Below are 24,932 nucleotides of genomic sequence, written 5' to 3'. Positions count from 1 at the left end.
GTTTCCATCCCTCTCCTTCGTGGCCCAGACATCTTAACATGGATTCTTAGCTTGTCAGGTCACAGTAAATCGTGCGCGCCCTCCGCCTTAGAACTCTAAGCACCTCAGAGCAAGTTACTCCTCTTCCCATTTACCTGCTGTTGTGCTGGCTATTTTTTATTCTCTGGGACGTTATCATTCTGTGTCGTCACTTTTTCTGTAGGTTTCCTTCTGTAACTGTGCCCATCATTCCCTCTGGCGTCTCGCCCCTCCCATCTCGAGTCTTTTCTCTTGATTGAAGCTCATTCTTTCAGAATTTCCCTTGATGACGGTGTGGCAGACTCTTGAGTTTTTGTGTGTTTAAAAGGGGTCACTTCATCCAAAGAAGGCTGGGCAAAAGCACCAGTGCCCCGGGACAAAGAAAGATCACGAAGGAGGGTGAGGGGAAACGACAGGAGGTGACGTACGAGGGGTCCGTCGGGCCAGGACCTTCCTGTAGAAACCTGGCCTCAGCACGTCTCCCCCTGCCGCACCCCCACTGCCCCACCAGGACACACTCTGTTCTTGCCCGTCCTTGCCAGGAAGGCCACCGCTGCCGTTGGGTCGTCGTGCCTAGTGATCTGCAGCCTCCCGTGACCTGGCCCCAGTGTGACTGGCACGCTGCTGGCTCGCGTGGACGCAGCTTTATCACCTCCCTGAGGGCAGACAGTCCTGGGGTGGTGACCAGAGGCACAGCTGCCGACAGCCACAGCCTTCCTTGGTGTTCTCCGTGTAACCATGCTGCTTCAGTCATGGCTGGAAACGCGTGCCACTTTGACCGTTTAAGTCGCCTGTTTTTGTCCTGTTCCGGGCAGGTATTATTTGTTTGGGTTAAACCACACTCCGGTACAGAGTTCCCATTTAGTGAATTAACGGGACCAGAGGCCAAGCCCTTGCTTTGCCAGCACTCTTAGTGTCCTGTGGCATGGAGGAAAACTCTGGAAAATACCGTATCATAACAAAAAAGTTAGTATTGATTAGTAATCACGGTAAAATGAAGGTTAAGCGACATCAGTTTCCACGAGGACTAGGTACCAGAAATATGCAGTTGTAAGTCATCCGCATGTGATGGAACTCTGTTTTATCACCTATCATCACATGTGTTAAATTATCACATTTGCCATTTAGCGACTAAAACAGAGTGAGGGTGTCTGGCCACAGTTCACATCTGTGGAACATTATCTTCCCCTAGGAGAACTGCTGATTAATGTATGGAAGATCGTGTGTGTGTGTGTGTGTGTGTGTAAAATATTTGTAAGGGACGCATGAGGTATTTATAGTAATGAACCAAATTGCAGCTTCCTGATGGCTTGGAATCTGTTAGGTAAAGAGATTCTTAATATAATGGGAAAATCAGAAGATACTTTGAGATTCCATTTGCTTATGCTTTGCAATCAGTATGTATGATAATCTCCCTTTTCCCATTGATTCAGATTTGCAGAATTTCCCACTTTCTGACATCACTGAAGTGGAGGATCCATCTTATATTTGATGGGGTCTTAGATTTTATTAAACATCATAAAGTAATGATTCTCAATTTCTTATTAATAAATTTTTGCATGCTTTATCTTAGTGGTTTATTTTAGTTTTTAAGTAGTAGTGCTTTTTATTACACCGCTTCACCTCCAGGATAAGAACCTTGTAACAGTGTACTTTCATTTCTCCCCTCCCAGCCTTTGTGCTGTTTTACTTTTCCCTGAGTTATCAACCCAACATGCTTTTTGTTATTTTTGCTTTAAACAATAGCAGTAAATGTTCTAAAGAGATTGACATGATGAGGGGAAAATGTTTACTCAAATAGTTACCATTTACAGTATTTTTCATTCTTCCGTGTAGATACAGACTTTCATCTGGTATCTCTCCACCCCCACCCCATGCCCTCCCGTTGGAAGGACTTTTAAACATTTCTTATAGTGCAGATCAACTAGTGATGAATTCTTTCAAGTTTTTAATGTCTAAAAATGAGTTTCTTTCACCCTCATTTTTGAAAGGTACCTGGCAGGGTGTAGAACTGTGTCCGTTGCTGTAGTCATTTCGGACAGGAGGGTGAATCTATCCCTATTACTCTGTCGTGGCTGAAAGCAGAAGTTCCCACTTAAGTCCTTTAATTAAATTCATACAAATCCTGGACCCCAAACACAGACCTCCCACCCACAAGCCTCCAGTTGTGGGAAACCAATGCCTTCTCAAGAAAGGCAGGGACCTGGGCTAAATCACACGACTTGCTCCTGATTCGTGATCTAAAACCTCACTGGCAGCAGCTTTGTACTAAAATGGGAAATTTCTTGCCACCTTTCCAGTGTATTTTTCCCCTGTGAAAACATTTATATTTGTAGAAACCACACCTGCTACGTTGTGGCTAACGAGGTGATCTCGTGTCTCCACCTTCCCTGTCTGCATGCAGATGGAGAAACCGGCCCCAAGTGCTGAGGCTGAAGTGAGGCCCTTATCTCTGGAGAGTCAGGAAGACCATGGTCAACTGCAGTGATTGCACTCAATTTCACCAGCAAGTTCCAGTTAACTTGCTTTTTTAAAAAGAGCTTTTAGTGAGGTTGGGAGGAAATTTCTCATTGTATGCCCTTTTGTATGTGTTCAGAGTGTGTGTGTGTGTGAGACCATATCCATGTATAACTTTTTCAATTAAAAAGAATAAGCCACTAGATTTCTTAGAAAAAATAAATCAGCCATAGACTTTCATCGAACCTAACAATGTCAAAGGGACAAAACGTAGATGGTAAGTGAAGCAACCCTTACCTTTGCCTTCACTGGGAGAAGACTGCTGAGTTGTGGGAAAGGTCTTGATAATTAAGAACACCTTCCCTGCACATGGCTTCTCTTGTTTTCCTGTGGCACTTGCATGTGTGACATCATCTGTGTGTGAGCAGATTATGTGACTGCAAAGTTATTTTGAATGCAGAGGTACCCGTAGAATTTCACTGAATACCAGCAAAATGTTGGTGTAATAACATGTAACAACATTACAACTCCTAAATTCTACAGTATGACCAAGGACATTTTTTAAACATAGTCACAATATCATTATCCCACCTTACAGAATGTTTCTTTTAGACATGCGCATTCTGGTCAGCATTACTGGTAACGTAAGTGGTCAGTGCTTATTTAACTCTTTAGAGCCTTAAAGGGACAGGAAGAGATGGGCATCACAGAGAGAAAATCAAGAAAATCCATTAAAGATCATGATTGGAAGCTTTCGGATCTTGAGCTGCGTCATTCTGGTGTTTAGATTCACTTAAAATGTACCTTCACTGTTGTTATCAGCCAACCCTGCTCATCATCAGGGTTGCAGGGGAGAAACTGGAGGTGGGTTTTCTTAAACCAGAGTCTGTTGATGATTGAACTAGAGCCCCTCGCTTTCACACTCTTGTTTTCATGTGTCTACATAGGAGAACTCAGCAGAACTTTTTTTTTTTTTTTTTTAACGAGGCCCCTTTTGGGAGCCCAGTGCATGCTGGACAGACTTGATCTGAGTCTTTGGGTGCATTTATTTTTTCATAACAGGATAGTGTCAACCAACTGGTTACTTCCAGATTTCTCTCTTTATTACAATAAGCTGCTTGCTGGCTGGTAAGAGAATTAATTCCTTGGAAGGTTCAAGAATTGCGCACTTCTTTATTTTACTTCGTCTGTCTGTGGGATTTAACATTGTTTTTCTCCCTCTTGAAATTCTTTCCTCTCTTGATTTTGGAGGCATCCTTCTCTGATGGTTCTCACATTTTCTCTCGATCTGGGTCCCCGCCCCAGCCCCTGCCCCAGGCACGAATAAGAAGCTGTTGGCAGCCGCTAGCAGCAGCTTTAAGATGAGGCCAACGCTTTGGGCTAGAGAGTGGAGAGACCAGGTTCTGGTGACGCTCCTGAGCTGCGGGCCTGCCCATAGGGTCTTTGGGTTTATCCTGCTTGGAGTCTGGGCATGAGCGCCGGGGATGTGTCTTCATGTCTTTTGTCAAACACGGGACGTGTTAGCCAGTACTTCTTCGAATATTCTTTCTCTGTCACCAGGGAAAATCATTAGACGTCTCTTGGCCTCAGTCTCCTCAATTATAAAATGAGGATAATAATGGCCGCTCTGAAGGGTATTTGGCGCAGGCAGGGTGGGTGTGGGGAGTGTGATGTAATTTCCTACTCTGAGTTTATAAACACATTCTCTGATTTTTTTCTAAGAAATCCTGTACTGTTGCCTTTTGAATTTAAGCCTTTATTCTACTTGGAACTGATTAAAAATATGATGATAACCAGGGCTTCCATTTCACTTTTGCATGGAGATGACTGGTACAGCACATATGCAGAGAGGAGTCCGCCCTGCCTCTCTGAGCTGCGGTGTCAGCTGTGTTGTGAATCAAGTTTCTGTGAGTCTGTGTGTATTTTTCTGGGTACTGTCTCCTGGTTCATTGGTCCGTCGTCTATCCCTACGCCACGATCACATTGTCTTAATTTGTTTGTAGACCCTCTACATGTTCTCTTGCTATTTACTCAGATTCTTAATCTTTTGTTTCTTTAAACAAATTAATGAAATAGAAATTAAGCATACAGTAGAGGATTATTAAAAGCTGTTTCTCTGAAAAGCTTAATGAGATAAGCCAATTCTAGCACAAAGAAAAAAGAATATAGACTTAGTAGGAATGGAAAATATTGCAGAGGTTTATCGTTAATACAAGGATATTGTCCAACAACTCTGTCAATTAAAATTAAACAAATGCCCATGTACCAGTCAGCCTTCACCCACTGCACGGACATTCCCTAACATCCTCCTGGAGGGTATTTCCTTCCACACCAGCCTTCTCAGAGGGAACCGTTATCAAGAATGTGGTGTTGATCGTTCCTGTGCATTTATTTATACTCTGTTCTACGTAGGTGTCACCCCTCCACGGAAGGCATCACGTACAGTGTATGTCTTCAGCCTGCTTTTATCTTCTTTTCATTTGTGAGTTTCATCTATGTTGAAAGACTGCGTTCGGCCGTTGTTAATTGCGTGGGATTCTGTTTCATAAATATACCACGGTTTACTTATTTTCTTCTTAGTGGAAACTTAGGTTGTTTTTCTATTAAAACAGTGCTGCTACAAATATCTTACACAAGGTCTATAAGCGAGGGTTCCTTGGGATAAATACCTACGCACAGAACTGCTGGCTTGTATGCATACGCATCTTCAACCTCACTAGATGTTGACAAATTGTTCTCTGGAATAGCTGTTGTTTAATTGTTTAATTTGAGTTTTGTTTTCTTTCAGTGCCTGAAGACCTCTCACTAGAAGAGAGAGAAGAACTTTTAGACATTCGTCGAAGAAAAAAGGAACTTATTGATGACATCGAGGTAAAAAAATGTCTTTTAGTTTTTGCTCGTAGGTAAAATTGTAAATCAAATCATTTGCAGAGACATGGATGGACCTAGAGACTGTCACACTGAGTGAAGTAAGTCAGAGAAAAAGAGATACTGTATATTAACACATATATGTGGAATTTAGAAAAATGGTATACATGATCTTATGTACAAAGCAAAAATAGAGACACAGACGTAGAGGACAAATGTATGGATACCAAGGGGCATGCGGGGAGAGGGGTGGGTGAATTGGGAGATTGGGACTGACATATATACACTATTATGTATAAAATAGATAACTAATGAGAACCTACTGTAGAGCACAGGGAACTCTACTCCATGCTCTGTGGTGAGCTAAGTGGGAAGGAAATCCAAAAAAGAGGGGATATATGTATACGTATGGCTGATTCACTTTGCTGTACAACAGAAACTGACACAGTAGTATAAAGCAACTATACTCCAATTAAGAAAAAAAAAAGAATGGATAAACAAGGTCCTATTGTATAGCACAGGGAACTATATATTCAATATCCTGTGATAAACCATGATGGAAAAGAATGTGAAAAAGAATGTATAAATATGTATAACAATCACTTTGCTGTACAGCAGAAATTAAACACAAAATCAACTATGCTTCCAAAATTTTTTTAAATTGTAAATCAAGTAGCTTCATGAAAATGTGAAAAAGTGGGTATTTAGTATGTGTCTGTCTGAACCACACCGAGAGGCAGAGCATAAGAGTTACCCACGTTGGTGAAGCAGAGCTTGTGCTCGCGGGCAGTGCCGACTCTGGGACGGAAGAGAAGGCGTGGCTGGCATCTGGAGCGTCTGGCCGTGACCCCAGAGTTACAAAGGGCGTCTTCACGCAGCAGTGGCGCCTGCGCACGTGCGGCTCTGGGAAATCGTAGGACGAGACCCCGTCTCGTTTACCAGTGTCCCTGGGACCTAGGGTGCTGCCTGGTATCTTGTGAGCACTGAGGTGGCTTTTGAATAAAGGGGTAACGTATACTGAGGTCTCGCTGTGCACCGAGCACCCGCCAGCGGGTGGGAGTAGAGTGACGGATAAAACAGAGACAAATAAACGTTGCACTTTCCACACTGGTGTGCACAGAGGACGGGGGAGTCCCACGGGAGACGCAAGCTCTCCGAGTCGGAGCACCTGCGATGGCTGCAGCAATGATTCCGAGGCGCAGCGCGCGGCTCCCGCCTGGGGCATCCTTGGGAAACCGGTCGGACGTGCGGCTGCTCCCCGAGAGGCTTCCTAACTGCTCTTGTGCCAGAGTTAGTGTGGCCTCCCCGAGCCGTGTGCAGACAGTAGCTCCTTTCTAGGGGCGCACAGGTTGCGTCTGAAGTTTCTTGGCACCTGAGATCATAGGGTCTGCGTAAAAATGTCTTTGTATTTGGACGAGACGTCATGAAACTTTTTCTTCTAAGGTTACCCGTCATTCTTGGAAAAATCAGATAACCCAGAATGTGTGCTTCGGTTGAAGGATAAGAATGTGTTTTAAGGCTGACATTCCCACTTAAACGTTGGTAATGATAGTGCCCCTGGAGCCTCACGTGGCTCTAACGACCTCACTTCTGAACTGAGGACACTGAGACCTGGGAGGTCAGAGCTGCCTCTGCCAGTCAGTGGTGGGGAGTCCGTCCCTTTGGGTGTCCTTGGCCGGCCCGAGGGCCGCAGGCAAGATCGTGGTCACCTCCTAGGCTCTGTCCATGGTGCCTCGTCTCACCCAAAGTGACAGAAATCATCCCAAGACCGTGGTTGGGGCCTGATTCTGACCTGCCTGTGTGTAAGCCTCGCACGGGGTCTTCCCGAGCGAGAACTTAGGTGATGGCGAAGGCAGGTGGGCGTGTGTGGGCGACGTGTGACGGGACTCGTGTTCCTTTTGCTGTTTGTATCTTTTTACACCTGTGACGTTCTTCCCAGGCTCCCATCTTGATTTTACACACAAATACTCTAGAGTCTGCCTACTGGACCCCTCTGCTCTCTTTCTGATGGGAGATGGACAGTGACTTTGTTTTCTCCTGAGTCAGAGTGGCTCTGAGTAGAAGACTCTGTGTCGATAAGAAGTGCTGGTTTCTCCATACCTGTGGTGCCCTGATGAGACCTGAGGGGAGCTTGCACCTGGGAGCTAAGATGTGTCTGAAGGTAGAGACCCCCCTCTCTCACCCCCACAATTCTTTCTTTCTTTCTCACCAGAGGCTGAAATATGAAATCGCGGAAGTGATGACGGAGATTGACAACCTCACGTCTGTGGAGGAGAGGTGAGCGGTTGTGGCCGGAGCCGAGCTCATGATGCTGTGGTGGCCGCAGCAGAAGGGGCTTTGGGGCTGGGCAGTGGGGAGCCTGCTGGGGGCTGGTCCTCCCCCTCCCCCCCCCCATCCTCCCCGCTCCTCCCCCTTCCAGGGGCTCCCCCTCACCACGTGGTCCAGTTTACCGTCCAGCCTTGTAGCTGAGGGGGCCAAACAGGCCCCTCAGAACCACCCTGCCCAGATGTGACCTTTCTGTGTAACAAGAAGCTCTGCTTTTGCTGAATAAGTTATCAACTGCGAAAGAAAAGAGCTGTGGCGGCCGCACCCGTGCTGCTTCTACCTGGGGTGGGGGCCCTCGGGAGCCTGTGCCCTTTCCTTCCCCGAGTTGTCCTGTCAGAAGGAGACACGAGTTCCCGGCGCTTTGGGAAAATGTCCAGTAAAACCTTCTTACTTCCTTCAAACGCACAGCAAAACTACTCAGAGGAATAAGCAGATAGCCATGGGAAGGAAGAAATTCAACATGGATCCTAAGAAGGTAAGAGAGCGTACTCCATGTTCTGGCCTGCAAGAGATCCGTCAGTGGGTGGAGTGATGGATTTTAATGGGCAAGGGTGGGCGTATCACCTCATAAAGATGCTGCATCGACGTTAATTTTTACCACGAAGGGGGACGCTGATGAGTGGGGACAGCACAAGTCCCTGGACCGGAGGCCTTTCTGTGGGAAGGTCGGAGCGGGGGCTGGCCTCATGGGAGCTGCCCAGTGCTCGATCAGGCCCCCCGGTGCTCCCAGGCTGAGCTCTTCGCTGGCCCTCAGGAGCCCCATGGCTGGGGAGTTTCGTGGCCCCTTAGGCCAGAGGTGGTAGATTTTATGGTCTAGGTGGGTTAAAGGGGTCAAGGGAGAGGGCTCCCATCCTTTTATTGACCTAAAAAAAGAAGACATCTGTCTGAAAGACCGCAGAGCTCCAGATTGAAGCCGACACCTGGGTCTTTCTTCAGGTTGGATTTTCTAGGAAAACACCCCACAAAATCTGCAACGTGTAGCTGCTTGTTGTTGAGATTGTGCTAAAAGATTTATTAGCAGAACCGATGAAGCTTTGTGGAGCACATGGCTCAGTGGTCACGTCGTTTGGGTTTTGAGCAGAGTGGGATCAGCCGCTAAGTAGGGTCGCGGTCTAGGAGGGGAGAGACGCGTCCGCGGAGGGTTGGCCTCGGGCCCTCCTCGCCGGTGACTTCGTTCCTCGCTGGTCTTTGATTGGTGTTCACTTCTAGTGTCTTCCTTGTTTTTTTCTAGCATTGAGCCTCTGTACTAATTACTTAATTACGTGTTCATTCAGTAGATGTTTGCTGATGGCTGGAATTACACTCTGCAGGGTTTCAGATCTGTAAATTTACATCTAGAGGTGCAAGCACAGTTGCAAATGTTATTTAAAGATACATGTACCGCTTTTCCCTATTCAAGGTTTTCTTAAGATATTAGCACACCTGCAGTGCAGTAGGGTCTTTGTTTAACTGGGGTACTCTGGCCACCATGAAAGTTTTCCTGTTGCTTTCTGACTCTCTGCTTACCGGGTGTAAATCAGCTCCAACCTGTCAGTGGAAACAGTTTTGTGAATTTGGTAATGACTCCATATTTGAGTTTAGTAACAGTGTTTTTTTTTTTCCCTTTGGAAGTTGAGTTCACAGAGTAGAATTAATAAGCATTGGAAGCATTTCAGGAGGAAGACAGTGTAACAGGTGGATGTTTTAAAACCTGGGCCTTATGTTTTCAAGTGCAGCACAGGACAGCGCACCATTCAGTTCACGGGGAGATTCAGGTCTTCTCTTGAAACAGACAAATAAGTTCTTACTTTGAGCGGTGCCTGAAGTCCTTACCGTCAGGGTCTTGCCTGTCATCTTATTTTACATTTACCGTGTGTCAGATTTGCAATAATCAGGGCTAACGTTTATTGAGAAGTAGCTGTGTCAGTAGCTGTGCTGAGGAAGCACGTGGCCTGATGGACTTTTGTCCCTACAGTGACCTCCTGAGGTCGGTTCTGTTTTCATTCCTGCGTCACAGTTGGGGAGCAGCCAAGGAGCACGGAACCCGACTCTGAGACTCGTGCCTGTCACTGCAGTGCTTCCTAGGCTCCAGCAGACTCTAGCGTTGGTTTGTAGGTGGCCCAGACCCCTGGCCCGCCTTGCGGAGTCTGCTGACCCGTCTCGGGACACGGGTGTTTCATCTGCTTTACCTGGGCTGCGGTGAATTGCGCTGCAGGCTGCGTTTTATATTACTGTCCACCTGAAAGATTTTTTGAAATATTAATTATTGGTTCCATTTGACACCTTATTTGTAATTATGTTGCACGACGAAAGCACATGACACATTTGGTCTGCATGTTTGCTTTTGCTGGGAGGGATGATCGGAATTCTCTGGTTTTGCAGACTTGGTTTCAGCACTTTTGGTCAGCACTGGCCACTGTAACTGAATACCACACACTGGGTGCCTGAAGCTACAGGTTAATTTTTCTCCTAGTTCTGGAAGCTGGACGTCCAAGATCATGGTGAGGTTCTGGTAAGGACCCTCTCCCTCACTTGCAGGCAGCTGTCCAGTTGCTGTGTCCTCACATGGCAGAGAAGGGGCAGGCTCTCTGGCATCTCTTCTTATAAGGGCACTGATCCCATAAGACCAGGGTTCTGCCCAAATGACCTCATTGAACCCAAATCGGGTCCCAAAGGCCCCACCTTCTAATACCATCACATTAGGGGTTAGGGCTTCAACATAGGCGTTTTCAGGGACACACACATTCAGTCTGTAACAGCACAGGATCTCACAGTTCAAACTCGTATCCCCCCTGCGGCCCAGGCCCCTATTAAACCATGCTACGTGGTAAAACACCGGGCTCTTGTTAGTGAATTTGTTCTTTCAGGCCACGAGGAGGATTTAAGTCCCAGAGCGATGACATGCTGAGCAAGGAGCTTTGGCTGGTTCAGGTCTGTTGATACCGAGGAAGAGCACTTGGGTTTATAAATAAATAAGTGCAACGATTGATTAGATCAAGGAAGCTGAAACACTTCGCAGCCTCTCCCTTTTATTCCCAATTTCCTAGAAACGCCTTTAAAAATATAACATATAAATCTGTAACAAGCAGGAGTCCACTCAGTGGCCTATAAATTGAGGAATCTCTGAAAGACACAGGACGAATGACAAATGATAGCTCAGAGCAGATCTAAGAAAGAAACGGCTACAGGAGGGGGAGCAGCTACAGGGCTTCTGCCCGCTCAGAGGCGGGTGTGGCCATAGGACTGTTGCGGGGAGGGGGGGGGGGGGCATCTAGATTGTTCACCTTGTGCGGAGCAGCGGCGGGTGCCCCCTGGTGGGAGAAGCAAGGGGGCCACTTAGTCCATGGAAAGGGACTACATCTTCGGGGCCTGCCATCACCCCCAGTGGGGAGAAATACCCACTCATGGAGACCAGCTGCCAAGCCCTCCTCCTGACCGCGTAGCCCGCTCCTCTGCCAGATTCCTGGAGGCAGCCACTGTGGAAATGAGAAGCAAACTGTGTTCCGGCTCCCAGAGCACCTCAGATGCGAAGGTGAACAGCCAACCAGGAACCAGCTAAGTGGGAGGAAACTGACACCATGAAAGGGATGTGGACTGGACAAACAGAACTAAACCAACTCTGGAGGAAGCAGACCTGGTGGAAACAATAGAAGGAAACATTAAAAATAGGATGTTCACCTGCATATGTTTGTAATTTATATAAATCTCATCACAGAGACAAGATAGGGCGTTGCTTATCCATGATACAGAAATGGGGGGTTGGGGAAAAGATCCTTGGAAGTGAAAACTGCGTCATGTGAAAAAACCTAAGGGCTGGGCTGGAACCCACAGAGCACCCGACAGCAGGCAGGTGCATGAGCTGAAGGTGGAGTTGGGTGACCTGAAACTGCAAGGGGATGTGGATGGCAGGCCCAGCAGCTCAGATGTCGCCTAATAGAAGTCCCTGAAGGAGAGAAAAGAAAATGGAGTGGAGGAAATATTTCAGAGAAATACTGGGATATTTCAGAACTAGATTAAGATCAAATCCTCCGATTCAAAGGGCTCACCAGATGCCAAGCAGGATACATTTTTTAAAGACCTGTATGCTTAGATATACCGAGTAAAATAGCAGAAAACTTGTGGATAAAGAGAAGTTCACAAAATTTCCAGGAAGGAGAGACCGAATTCTCTAAGAAGAAACAAAAATCACAGCAAGCTTGTCATCAGCCGCCGAATCAAGGACAACGGGGAAACCGTGCTTTCCAGAGTCTTCTCTGATCTCCAGAAATGGAGTAATTGGAAAAGTACATCTCTAAACCAGACGTGAACCCACGGACAAGGTGCAGGGTGAAAAAACAGAAGAGCAAGGAAACCAGAAGAACTCACAGTTACGTCTTTAGGCTCAACTATTTATACCGATGGTTGAAAGAGTACTTTAAGTCCCAGATTATCTTAGTATGTAAGTAGCAAGAAGGAAATTTAAAAGTTGGCTAAGGTTTTCTAGATGTTGGTAGATGAATATAAGTTTAAAAATTTGTTAAAATTAAGAGTAGCCACTACAAGTAGGAATAAAATAGGATTTCTGAATTATTAGTGTTTACCTAGTGTATTCGTTTTCTAGGGCTGCTGTAACAAATTGCCACCAACTTGGTGGTTTCAGTCAACAGAAATTCCTTCTCTCACATTTCAGGAGCCCGGAAGCCCAAAATCCAGTGGGCGGGGCCTGTTCCTTCAGAGGCTCCATGGGGGCCTCTGCGCAGACTCTTTCTTCCCAGGGCTGCAAGCGTCCTTGGCCCGGGGCTGCATCCCTCCAGTCTCTGCCTTCAGGTCACCTGGATGTGATGTCTCCTTTTCTCTCGGACAGGGACCCATGTCCTCAGGCCTAGAGCAGGCCTGCTTTGTGTCTGTCTTCCTCTGCATCTGCCTCATCCCCCTCCCGGTTGCAGCCAGCCCCTTTCTCCTTCACAGCTGCTCTCTCTGCCTCTGGTCTGGGCTCACCCCCGTGGCTGTGTGTTTTCCACTACCAGGGTTCTCTGTCTCTTGCAGAGGGAGCTGGAGCTTTCCCTCAGGAAGCGTCCCATCCTTATTGTGATGTTTAAGTGCAGAAGGGATCCTCTTGTTCTGAGCCCGTTTTCTTTCCTCAGATCCTGGGTGATGGTTAGCTAGCGCTCTCCGAGAAGCTTCTGAGTGCTTGGGGAGCGTTGGGTTTAGAGCAGGTCGTGTGCACCCGGAAGAACTCAGGAAAGCCTCATCCCCAGCCCACTCAGTTCTGAGGGGCGTAGGCTGATGCGGTGGCTGGGGCCCCGTGGCCGCAAAGGTTGTTGGTCGGACGACTCTGCAGAGAGCTGGCAGGGTGGGGAGAGAGCAGGGCTGAAAGGATGCAGGACCCTCTCGCAGCTGCGGTCCCCCCAGTGGCACACAGCCACGTGGCATCCGCAGAAGGGGGGCTGCCTGCTGGGCCTGCAGGAGTGGCTGCTGGGCCATCCCTCTCGCTGATATCGCAGCCAACGTGGTCACCCCTACATGAGCCTACATCCTCCAGTGAGCCTATGCTTCTGCCGGTCCCTTTGTCCCTGGACCTCGGTCTCCTAGGAGGCTCTCTCCCCAACCCGCTGCAAGGTTGGGGGTGGCAGAGTCTACCCTGTGCACCCACAGCCAGCCCATGAGTCCTCACGAGAAGGACTCTGGCGAGGCAGCTGGGGGCAGCTCTGCCTCTGAGCTCTTGGCAGAGATTTTAGGTCAGGTAGGGAACCTCTGCCCAGCGCCACAGAGCTCCCCTCCCTCACAGACCCCTGAGGGCATCTCCAGCCCTGCCCCCTCCCCTCGCCTCACTCCAGCCCTCACCCTGGGCACCTGGGCGTTGCACCAAGTCCCGTGACTAGACAGCACCGGCACCGCCCCTGTCCCGGGCCCTGCTCTCCGGTGAGGACAGGTGCGCACCGAGGACCAGGACGCTTTGTTCCAGTGTGTGTGTCTTCAGGTTCGGAAGATGGTCCCCAGGTGGCTGTCCCCACTTCAGCTCCCACCAGAAATATAGGGCAGTTAATTTAAGAGTGTCAGACTTACTGTTTTTTTTTAGTAAACTTTTTTTTTTTTTTTGAAGAATAGCATGGCACACAAATTTTAAATGTACAGCTTGAAGAATTTTAACAAGTGTAAGTATGCATGTAGCCATAATGCAGAAGACGGCAGGCCCTCCCCAGCATCTCCTCCTGGGGAGGGAGTTCTGTGCCCTTGCCACAGATGAGTGTTGCCTTTTTCAAGTCTACGTTGGTGGAATTAAAAGATGCTGAGTGCTTTTACTCCGTGTCACGTCTGTAGAGTCATCCGTGCTGTAGTTACTCCATCTCGCTCTGTAGTCTTCCATTGTGAGAACGTCCCAGAATGTATTTGTCGGTCCTCTTACTGACTGACTGTTGGGTTGTTGGCAGTTTTTAGAAATTCTGAATGAGGCTGCTGTGGACATTCATGTGCTTAAAAAATAAATAGCCTCTTCAGATGGATTCATGGGGCATGAGGAAGCCCTGGTCCTGGGCCCTTAGACTTTTAGCTGGAGGATCATCTCTGCATTTGTAGAAACAGCCTCTGCGCAAATAGACAGCAGAATTCCCTCTTCCCATGCGAGTTTTCCAACATGTATTTTGAAACCAGCTCAGAAGCTCTGCTGGAGGTAAATTTTTACTATTATTAGGGCTCCCTGTGAGACAGAACACCGCTAGTTTGGGCCCAGCAGCCCCCCTGCAGCCGTTCACAGAAACCGTTGGCCTGGCCGCCGTAGGTCCCTCCGTGGGTGTGGATTTGAGTGCTGTGAGCTCAGTGGCATGGTGACTGGTTACACGTTCAGCCACAGGCAGCAGCACACCCGTGAAGACAGCTTATGCAGCAGGCTGTCTTCTCACAGCAGAGGTGGCCTCGAGGTGTTGAGAGGCTCCCAGGTGGCAGTACCAAGGTCTTGTGTTCTTCCCGGCCTTTCCCTGTATGCCGGCTCCTGCTATCACATCTGCATTCAGGGAAGGAAGGAGGAGGAAGGAGCTGTGCTGCTCACGGGTCCCCTTTTATCGGGAAAGGAGCAGCTCTCCCGGGTCCTCCTCAGACTCATTGCTGTCTGACCAGATCTGTTCACAAGGTCACTTCTGGTTGCAGGGGAGGCTGGGAAGGTGGGGGACAGGTGTTGGGTCGGCCAGCCACGTATGACGTGTTCCTGTCACACAGCACAGATCCTTTTCCTGAGCTGGGGAAATTCAGTGTCATTGTTCCTTTTGCCTTTATAATGTCAAATAACACTGAGAACAGTTTGTGCAGTCACCTGTTCATCTTGGGACCTGTTCATTTGCCGGGAGGCATGAAAGTGCTTTTCTTTGATGGGTGAAATGTGCTGCGGGAGCGGGAGCCTCCCCTCGTACTCCTGTATTAGTTTCGCTGTGTCTGAACCAGTAAGGTCCTGAAATACGAGTCTGGTGACCCTCCTAACCCGTGCCTCCGTCTTACGCTCCTGTTCAGGGAATTCAGTTTCTAATAGAGAATGACCTGCTGCAGAGCTCCCCGGAGGACGTGGCCCAGTTCCTCTATAAAGGGGAAGGCCTGAATAAGACCGTGATCGGGGACTACCTGGGTGAAAGGTGAGTTCAAGGGGGAGGGGCACCCCGCCTGCCTGGGCCGACCCTCGCATCAGGGTCTATCACATGGGCTCTGAGGGCACCTGTGCTCCCAGGACCAAGGGAGCCCAGTGCAGCCACATCCTCCCCTGTGCCCTTGTGAGCAGACAGGGGTGGGGGTCCTGGGGCGGGAGGGGTCTGTGCTCCTCTGGAGTCCTCTGCTCATTCAGGGAACCGGGACAGAACCTAGAACACCGCTGCTTCTTGCTCCTTGCCTCAGAAAGCATCTTTGGATGTTTTGCACAGAAATAGCTGGATATCTCAGCATCTTTCCCCTGTTAGTTGGGAGTATGAGTACAGGTGGAAAGGTATCATTTTTTAAATGGAGAGCGGCCAGTCAGGTTTACTGTCTTGACCTTCTCCACTTAAAAGCCCACTGGCTGCTTAGCAGAGGGCCGGGCAGGAGTCCTTAGGCAGCACATCCCCTGCATGAGCCAGAATGGAATTGGTCAGGGAGCAGACGGCAGTGTTTTTAAACAGAAGCCCAGCAGTTGCTCAACCAGGGTAGTTTCTGTTTCTAGAAAAGCAGAATACTTCCCAGCTCATTCTGTGAGACCAGTGCTTACCTGATACCAAAACCGAAGACATCACAATAAAAGAAGTCTACAGACTAATCAGTATCTTTTATGACTATAGAAGCAGAAATCCTCAACTAAATATTAGCAAATAAAATCAAGCAATATGGAAGAAGAATTATACACCAGGACCCTTGAACAGCATGGGTTTGAACTGTGCACGTTCACTTATACGTGGATTTTTTTCAGTAGTAAATACTACAGTACTTGGTGACCCGTGGTTGGCTGGGTCTGCGGATACAGAACCTTGGAGGTCCTAGAGGGCTGTATATGTCTACACAGATTTTTAACTGAGTGGAGGGTCGGTGCCACTAATCCCCATATTGTTCAAGGGTCCACGGTATTCCTCATGCCACGAATGCAAGGTTAGCCCAGCCTGCACAGCTCGGTTACAGTGATAACACCACATCAATAGAGTAAAGAGCGAAACCCACAGGATCATCCTGTAGATTCAGGAAGAGCATCTGACAACATTTACTGCTTCATGAAAAAACACTCAAATGAGGAAAAGAAGGGAACTTCCTTAGCATGGTAGAGGGCAGCTGCCCTCTATCCTTGAGATCAAGACTGTTCTCAACGCTTCCATTCAACATGGCGCTGGCAGTTCAAGCCAAGGCAGTTAGGCAAGGAAATGAAATTAAAGGCATCTAGTTTGGAAAGGGAGAAATAAAACTCTTTCTATTTGCAGATAACATAATCTGGTATATAGAAAATCCTAAGGAATCACTAACATTATTAGAACTAATAATTTCAGTAAGGTTGCAGAATACAAGATCAACATACAGTTTCACTCACATGTCTATACGGTAGCAATGAAAACACTGAAAAGGATGTTATAAGAAAACAGCTCCATTTACAGCAGCATTAAAAGGAATAAAACATTTAGGAATAAATTTTAACAAAGAACAAAATTTTTACTCTGAAAACTAACAGATTGTTGGGAAAAAAATAAAAAGACCCAAATAAGTGGAAAGACATCCATGTTTATGGATTAGAAGATTTAATATTGCAAAGATGGCAGTACCCTACATATTGATAAACACATTTAACATATGTTCCCTAGCAGAATCCGAGCGGACTTCTTTGTAGAAGTTGACAGGCTCATCCCATAATTCATATAGAAATTCAAGGGACCCAAAATAGCCTTAACAGTCTTGGGGAGAAAAGAACAAAGCTGGAAAACTTACACTTCCCAGTTACAAAGCAGACTGAAGCTACACTAATTAAGACAGTGTGGCATTAGCATAAGAGTAGACATAAAAGGTCGTGGAATAGAATTGAGAATCCAGAAATAAACCCTCGTGTATGTACACCATCAAATGAGGAGCCAGGACAGTTCAGTGGGGGAAAGAATGGTCCTTTCAGCAGGTGGTGCGGGCTCCCTGGATATCCACACGCAAAAGAATAGCATTGGGTCACTCACCATGTACAGAAGTTAAAGTGGATCAAAGACCTACATATAAGCACTAAAGCTATAAAACACTGAGAAGAAAACATAGGGGTAAATCTCTGTGACCTTTGATTAGGTGAGGGTTTCTTAGATACGACAGCAAAAGAAAAAAATAGAATCATCGAATTTCAGAACATCTGTACTTCAGAGGACATCATCAAGAAAGGGAGAGGACAACCCACAGAATAGGGGACGATATTTGCAGGTCATATATAAATCTGATAAGGACTTGTGCCTAGTATATAAAAAGAATGCTTAGAACGCAATAATAAAAAGATAATTATAAAATGGGCAAAGCATCTGAATAGACATTCATCCAAAGAGGATATATACATAAGGCATAAGATAAGGCCAGTAAGCATGTGATGAGATGCTCAACATCATTAGTCATCAGGGAAATGCAGATCAAAACCAGTCAGGTAGCACTTCACATCCGCTAGGATGGCCATAATTAAAGAAGATGATACGTGTTGGTGAGGACGTGGAGAAACTGGAACCCTCATCTACTGCTACATAAAAAATGGGGCAGCCACTTTGGAAAGTAGTTGGCAGTTCTTCAAAATAGTAAACTTCCCATGTGACCCAGTAATTCTACTCTAAGTATATACCCAAGGCGGGGGGGGGGGGGGGGGGGGGGGAATGTACACACAAAAACTTGTGCACCAATGTTCTCAGTCACATTGTAGCCCCTAACTGGTACTGATAGTGAAGTAAACTCAGTATCCTACTGGGTCTCCTTTGTGCTAACCCTGAAAACAAAAGCGTAGTGAAAAACACTTGAACTTTTTTAGTCATATGATGTTAAAAACAGTGAAAACTTGCTTTAGGAAATGTCATTTAAAATGATTGAAATAACATGCAGTGAGGCTGTAAAATGTGTTTTCTCTCCTAGGGATGAATTTAACATTAAAGTTCTTCAGGCTTTTGTGGAACTCCACGAGTTTGCCGATCTCAACCTCGTACAAGCCTTAAGGTGCGTGTTTCATCACCTGCTGCTGTGTGGAGGGAGGGTGGGTGGCCCAGCGGTGCCACCAGGTAAGCTGCCAGGTGACTGCAGTGACCCTCCGGGTAACTGGGCAGACACTACATCAGGAGAGAGAGGTGGGGAGGGAGGCCGGGCCACACCTGCCTCTGTTGGTCCTGCGTTTTGCTCACAGTTGCTCTGCTTTTTCTTGTGGCATTTGGCAGTTTTGGCTGTGCCTCTTTACCTCTTCGGCGCCTGGTCTCAGTGCCGCCTGGGCACAGGCCAGCTTTACACCATGTTTGGCCTTGAACACCAACCACGTGGACACCCAGCGTGTGCCCAGAGGGTGTGGGTGTCCTGCCGTCGGAGGCCACCCCGGCCCCAGCGTGCCCCGCAGTGCTGGCTGGTCCTGGTCTGGCCCTTCTCCTCCCCGCTCTGCACCAGCGCCAGCCTCCCTTTCCTCGTGGCCGTTCCCCCGGCTGCGGCGCCCCTGGGGTCGGCCCCCGCCTCGCTGAAGGACCGGCTGGCGGGTCCCAGTCCTGCAGCCGTGGTTCAGGAGGTTCAGGAGTGTTAGATGCAGTGTTTGAAAACCCTGTCACGGGGCGGTGCAGGGCTGGCGAGCTGGGGTGCGTCCGCATGGATTCTGTTCCCCTCGGCCAATGTCTGGTCGGGAGCCGACTCGCCCCCGCAGGTGGGCGGCCGAGCGCAGACGGGGGTCCCCGCGCTCCGCCCGCCCCAGCGGGGGCCTCCAGACGCGGAGGCGCCCAGGGGCCCCACGCGGACCCCACGCCTGCCCCGCGCCGCCGTCCCGGCCGTGGAGACACACATCCCGCCTGGTTCTCGTGCCCTGCAGGCAGTTCCTGTGGAGCTTCAGGCTGCCGGGCGAGGCGCAGAAGATTGACCGCATGATGGAGGCGTTCGCGGCGCGCTACTGCCTGTGCAACCCCGGCGTCTTCCAGTCCACGGGTGAGCGCGGGCGCCGGCGCCTGGCGCGTGCGGGGGCGGCCGCGCTGGGTGCGCGCTGACCCCCCGGCCCTGACTCCCCCCAGACACGTGCTACGTGCTGTCCTTCGCCATCATCATGCTCAACACCAGCCTCCACAACCACAACGTGCGCGACAAGCCCACGGCGGAGCGCTTCGTCACCATGAACCGCGGCATCAACGAGGGCGGAGACCTCCCCGAGGAGCTGCTGCGGGTGAGTCCCCGCGTCCCCGCCCGCATCCCCCCGTGTCCCCCGCGTCCCCCCCTCCGCATCCCCCCGCGTCCCCGCCGCATCCCCCCATGTCCCCGCGCCCCCTGTCCCCATCTCCGTGCTCAGGAGCATCGGGCTCTGCCTGCGCACGAGGGCGGCGGCGCGAGGTCGCTCGTTTCACGGGGTCTTTAGAGGGTCCCCGAGCCCTGAGCTGGGGGGCGACCGGGGGCGGGGGGGCGGGGGGGCGGCGGTTCCTCCTCCGCCTGAGTCCCGGCGCCCGCCGCCTTCCCTCCTCGCAGAACCTGTACGAGAGCATCAAGAATGAGCCGTTCAAGATCCCGGAGGACGACGGCAACGACCTGACGCACACGTTCTTCAACCCGGACCGGGAGGGCTGGCTCCTGAAGCTGGGTGAGCGGCGCCGGCGGGCGGGACTGAGCCCGAGCCGTGGCCCCTCCGCCCGCGGCAGCAGCCCCCGTGGTGCCTCGAGCGCCTCCCCGACCGGAGGCACAAATGCTCCACGGAGCATCCCACGCGCCCGGCTGAGAGTGGCCTTCCTGCTGGGGCCGCACGCAGGGCCCGTCCCAGCAACCTGACCCCCCTAGCGTCCAGATAAGCCCCGGGCATCACCCCGGAACCTGCTGCCTCTCTTGGTTTGGTGTGGCTGATTTTTGATGCGTGGTTTAAATGTGCCTTCTTGTTGTTTTCCTTCTGCCTGTGGCTCCCACCTTTCTGTTCTGTGACGGGCTGTCCCTGCTTGTTCTGCGTTAGGAGGTACGTACCCAGTGGCTCCCTGCCCCTTCCGGCTGCTCTTTCCTCTTCCTTTCTCTCTGTCGGTGTGTGTGAAGTGCTGACTCGGATGCCATCCATCTGGCCCCTGTGGCTCCAGACGTGCTGGGGTCACCTCATCATCCTCCATGCAGGGTGTGGCGGCCATGACGCCCACCCTGGGCTGGGCGAGGAGTGAGGGACCAGAGGCGCGGAGATGCCCGGAGGAAACAAGCTCACCCTCTTCACATCCTTAGGGCCTGAGCGCAGGACAGCTAGCTGCCAGCATCACCCGCTGCCATCCCACTAACCAGGCAGTGCACGTTTGCATCACCCGTGAAGCATCCAGAAGCGTTTTAAGGACTTCTTAACCATTGACAAACAAGTAGAAAAGCATTTATATTTTCTGGGCAATTTTAGGAACTGGTAGGGATTTTTTTACTCTGGTGGGGGTTGGGATTTCTGCCTTCCTGTGACATTGGAGACTGCGAGATCTGACATCATCCAGGCGGTCTGCAGACAGCGTGGAAGGCACTGGGACCTACGGGAGTTCTGGTGATTGCGTGTCTTTAACTGAAAGAGGATAAACATGGGCCTGGTGACAGTGTGCATGCGTAAGCGTGCGCAACAGGGTCTGCTGTTCTGATTTGGGGTCTTGCTCTGACCTTTCTCTGGCTATGCCAGGTTTTGGAAGAGTTCTGGATCTTTGCCTAAAAACCCAGAACCGTAGCCTTGGGCTTGAATGCCTAAGTAACCTTCCAGACGCACCAGACTTAGAGATCCCAGCCTGTGGTCCTGCAGCAGCTGTGCTTGGCCCCTTCCTGTTGCTGTGTGGCCAGCAAGTACCCCCCTCTGGATGGTGACAGCACGAGCCGGCCTGGCAGTCAGTGTACCCCAGTGCCTGCGGGGCTGCTGCTGCCTCTAGAGACTGAACAAAGTGAGTGACGACAGCCTCGTCTTCCAGCCTGGTATCTGGTTGAGCAGATAAGCAGGCCATGGCCTCAGTGCGCAGAGCACCGTCACGCGCTGCAGGGCTGGTTGGCGCCCGAGGGGCCTGGGGTCTGCTGCTTCCCTGCTGCCAAGGCTGCGCGCGCGTGTCCTTGTTAAGGCCGCAGCGCTGGCGATGGCGCAGCTCACACCTGGAGCCCGGAGCCTCCGCTCCCGTGGCCACTCTGATCTCAGAGCTGTTAGCATCCCCAGGGGGTTCCCAGTGCACTGGTGGTCCATCTGTGCTCCAGACTCCCGCCAACAGTTCTGATGCTGGCGGGGCTGCTAGGAAGGGTCACTGGGCATCAGTCCGTGAGGGACCGAGGAGGTGGTCTGTCCCCGGGAAGCAGATGCTGAGGGTGCCTTGGGTTGGCCCAGGTGCAGTGCCTATACTTGGTGAGGACACACAGCCCTGGGCCCCGACATGGGCGGAGAAGCCGGAATCGTGGCCACGCACGAGCTGGGATGGGAAGAGAGGTCAGAGTGGGGCCTTGCTTGGTTGCTTCTCATCATAAAGTTGGTCTTAGAGGACGCGGCATGTTCAGGAGGCCCAGGGGCCCCCCCAGAGCAGAGCCTGTTGGCGCTGCTTACTGATGGTCCAGTGGATACCATGTAGTCACTGCGTTTTGAGAGTGAGTCAGTTGTGTTAACACAGGCAGGGGTGCGGTCAGAGCGGGGCTGGCATGGAGAACAGGCATGCACAGTGTGTACGAGAGCACCTGTCTGCCAACAGCCATGCAAACAGCAGAGTGTTTACAGAGAGCAAGTGGGTGCTTATACTAGTAGGAGTGGCCGGCTCCTTTCTGCAGGTATGTGTGTCCCTGTGTCCTGAAGCCCAGCCCAGACATGTGCATGAGCAGAGCTGCTTGGTCTCCTGCAGCAAAACCTGCTGGCACTCGCAGACCAAGAGCGTCACCTCCGGCCACCCTGAAAGGGGGCCCGGGCTGGGCTGGGCTGGGCTCAGGGGTCAACCCAGACCACAGGCCTCCATCTCGATGCCGGCAGCACCCCCGCGTGAGAGGCTCCCCTGGTCTCAAGAACTGGACCAGGGATTGGGCTCCTCCAGATGTAACACTGAACTTGGGAGCAGCGGGGCGGGAACCCAGGTGCAAAGAGCCTCCAGGCAACAGAGAGCCCCGATGGGGCTGCACGCAGGGCTTGGGGAGTGAGAGCCCAGACCGTGGGTCTGAGAGAATCGGGGGCGAGGGGATGGAGGCCTTGTGGGAATGGCGGTGTGAGGGGACCCCCAGAAGCACGGTAGGATCTTGGAAGGTGCGGCAGACGCTTCTGATGGGGGTGGGAAGCCAGGTGGGGGGAGCTGGGGAATCGAGGGCCCTTCCTTCACAGCACGTGCCCAGCGTGCCTGCGGCCGTCATGGTGACAGATCTCATCGGTGACGCAGGGGTGAGGGTCCCAGTCTCCAAGGACCCCTCAGTGGCACTGAATCCGCAGGTGGGGCTCCCTCCCTGCAACTGGGTGTCCTCATGTGTGTCTCCCCACCCTCGTGCCTCGGCCCCCGGGGTGAACGTCCTGTCCCCCATGTCCCTGTCTGTGATCCTTGGCCATGGGGGTCTCGCCTGCCTGCACGTCACCTGGGGAGCAGTGTGTCGGGGAAGCTGCTTACCTTGTGCCCGTGGGTCTGTCACCAGGCGCATGTTTTCTTTCAATTTTTGTTTTTAAATTTCATGTCAGGAGCAAAGACTAGAAATGAAAGCCAGTTTGTTTCTGCTGTGTATTTGAGGGTAAAAGAGATTTTCTTTTCCATAGGGTAAGGAGAGTAGGCACACACATGAGCTCTTTGTGTGTGTGTGTGCATGTGTGTGTGTGTGTGTCTCGCAGATCTTGTTAAGAGATTAATTCAATCAAATAATTCCCTGGGCCAAGGCATAATCCACTTTGATGGACCCCAGGGCCGCGGAAGCCCTCAGTAATGCGATGACGGCCCTGACGTAACGGGATTAAGTCCTGGACAGACCGGCCAGCGGCGCTGACTTCATCCTGTTGTCATTTCCACGTGGGGAAATTAAGGCCATTCATCACGACTAACTCTTCCAGGAAGCAGATTGGGAAGCGCTCGGGTCATCTGGGTGCCGCGCAGGCGGGCGGGGGTGCATGCGGGCGCCGGGCAGCCACGGGCAGGCCAGGCTGCGCAGCGAGGTCGGGATTTGGCCGAGTGTTGGGCGGAACTGGGGGCAGAATGTGAAACGTTTTCACGAGGAAGGAAACTTAAAGCCCAGCTCAGCGCCTGGGGCGTTTATGAAAAGCGCACTAACTTGTGTCGGACCCGCACCGCTCTGACTCACGGGGTCCCTCTGCTCCTAGGGGGGCGCGTGAAGACCTGGAAGCGGCGCTGGTTCATCCTCACCGACAACTGCCTCTATTACTTTGAATACACGACGGTGAGTTTGGGGCTGCCTGTCCTCCGTGTCGCGGGACCCTCCGGGGGTGCGGGGGAGGCTGGCTGAGCGCTCCTCTCCCGTAGGATAAGGAGCCCCGGGGCATCATCCCGCTGGAGAACCTGAGCATCAGGGAGGTGGAAGACCCGCGGAAACCGGTAAGCTGGCTTCCCCGCGCCCCCCACCCCCCCCACCCCACCCCCGGCGCCGGGTGACGGTCATGTCTGTCTCCACCAGAACTGTTTCGAGCTTTACAACCCGAGCCACAAAGGGCAGGTCATCAAAGCCTGTAAGACGGAGGCGGACGGCCGGGTGGTGGAGGGCAACCACGTGGTGTACCGCATCTCGGCGCCCAGCCCCGAGGAGAAGGAGGAGTGGATGAAGTCCATCCGGTGCGCGGGGGTGTGGGGGTTGAGGGCGACGGTGGGCGGGGTCGCCCAGAGGGACAGGATTCGGGGGTCGCGTGCGGGAGGACTGCCCCTCTCCGCCTAATCGAGTCTTTCTCCTTTTTCCCCCCAGAGCCAGTATCAGCAGGGATCCTTTCTATGACATGTTGGCCACAAGGAAAAGGAGGATTGCCAATAAGAAATAGAGCTTTCCTGGCCTGAGCAGCAGGTAAAAGTAAACTCAGACCCCACAGCAAAGAGTGACAGGGGGCCTCCCCGCGACGCCCTGGACCCCCGATGACCTGTCTCCTCCGGACGGCGGCCCCACTGGTCTCGAGGGGCCGCGCGCCTCCTGTTGTCCCTCCCTATCGCCCTCCGGGTGCCGAGCGCATCCTTCTGGAAGTCTCGTCTAGCAGCCGCACCTGGTGGTTCAGCCGTGAAGATCCGCGTGGCAGGCGCGTGGCCACATGTGCTCCTTCGTGGCCCCGGTGTTCACCCTTCTGGAAGCCGCTGTTTTGTATCGTAACAGGAAAGGAAAAGCTACCACTTTTTTATTGAGTTTTTTTCTCAGATATATAGGATTATAGCTTTTATATGCCTTTTTATATTCTCAAATTATAATGAAAGATACTTTCTAACAGTAGTATTTTTAGAATGGCAGCTATAAATTTAACTTCTGGACACAAGTATATACTGTGCACTGAGAACAAATTACATATATACACGTATGCAGCACCTGGGGGGCTGGGGGGGGCACTGTGCTCAGGGGGTCCTGCGGGGACCTCCTGGTGGAGAGAGGCGTCCGTGTCCGTGAGGACCAGCACTGGGCAGTCCTCTGGGACTGTTCAGCTCAGACTTTGGGGCCCCCCAGGTACTTTCTAAAGAGGCAAATCATTAAAATACAAACTTCGGTCTGGGGCGCTTATCCTG

General features: G+C 51.0%; 1 protein-coding gene across 3 annotated transcripts in view; it reads left to right on the top strand.

The window, feature by feature from the left end:
* CYTH3 (cytohesin 3) overlaps positions 1–24,543 on the top strand; it is an 81,059-nt gene extending 56,516 nt beyond the window's left edge. For all 3 annotated transcript variants that reach the window (XM_057748609.1, XM_057748610.1, XM_057748608.1), the window contains 12 exons: positions 5,264–5,346; positions 7,556–7,620; positions 8,077–8,143; positions 15,127–15,245; positions 18,199–18,279; positions 19,124–19,236; positions 19,320–19,468; positions 19,765–19,876; positions 23,543–23,619; positions 23,703–23,774; positions 23,854–24,008; positions 24,136–24,543. In XM_057748609.1, the coding sequence (XP_057604592.1) occupies positions 5,264–5,346; positions 7,556–7,620; positions 8,077–8,143; positions 15,127–15,245; positions 18,199–18,279; positions 19,124–19,236; positions 19,320–19,468; positions 19,765–19,876; positions 23,543–23,619; positions 23,703–23,774; positions 23,854–24,008; positions 24,136–24,208 (1,166 nt within the window). In that variant the 3' untranslated portion in view covers positions 24,209–24,543. The remainder of the gene's footprint in view (positions 1–5,263; positions 5,347–7,555; positions 7,621–8,076; positions 8,144–15,126; positions 15,246–18,198; positions 18,280–19,123; positions 19,237–19,319; positions 19,469–19,764; positions 19,877–23,542; positions 23,620–23,702; positions 23,775–23,853; positions 24,009–24,135) is intronic.
* Positions 24,544–24,932: the final 389 nt, after the last annotated feature.

The sequence above is a fragment of the Hippopotamus amphibius genome, chromosome 9, assembly GCF_030028045.1.
Source record: "Hippopotamus amphibius kiboko isolate mHipAmp2 chromosome 9, mHipAmp2.hap2, whole genome shotgun sequence".
Lineage (NCBI taxonomy): Eukaryota > Metazoa > Chordata > Mammalia > Artiodactyla > Hippopotamidae > Hippopotamus > Hippopotamus amphibius.
Note: the sequence above shows the minus strand (reverse complement) of the source record. Positions and strands in the feature narration are given on the sequence as shown.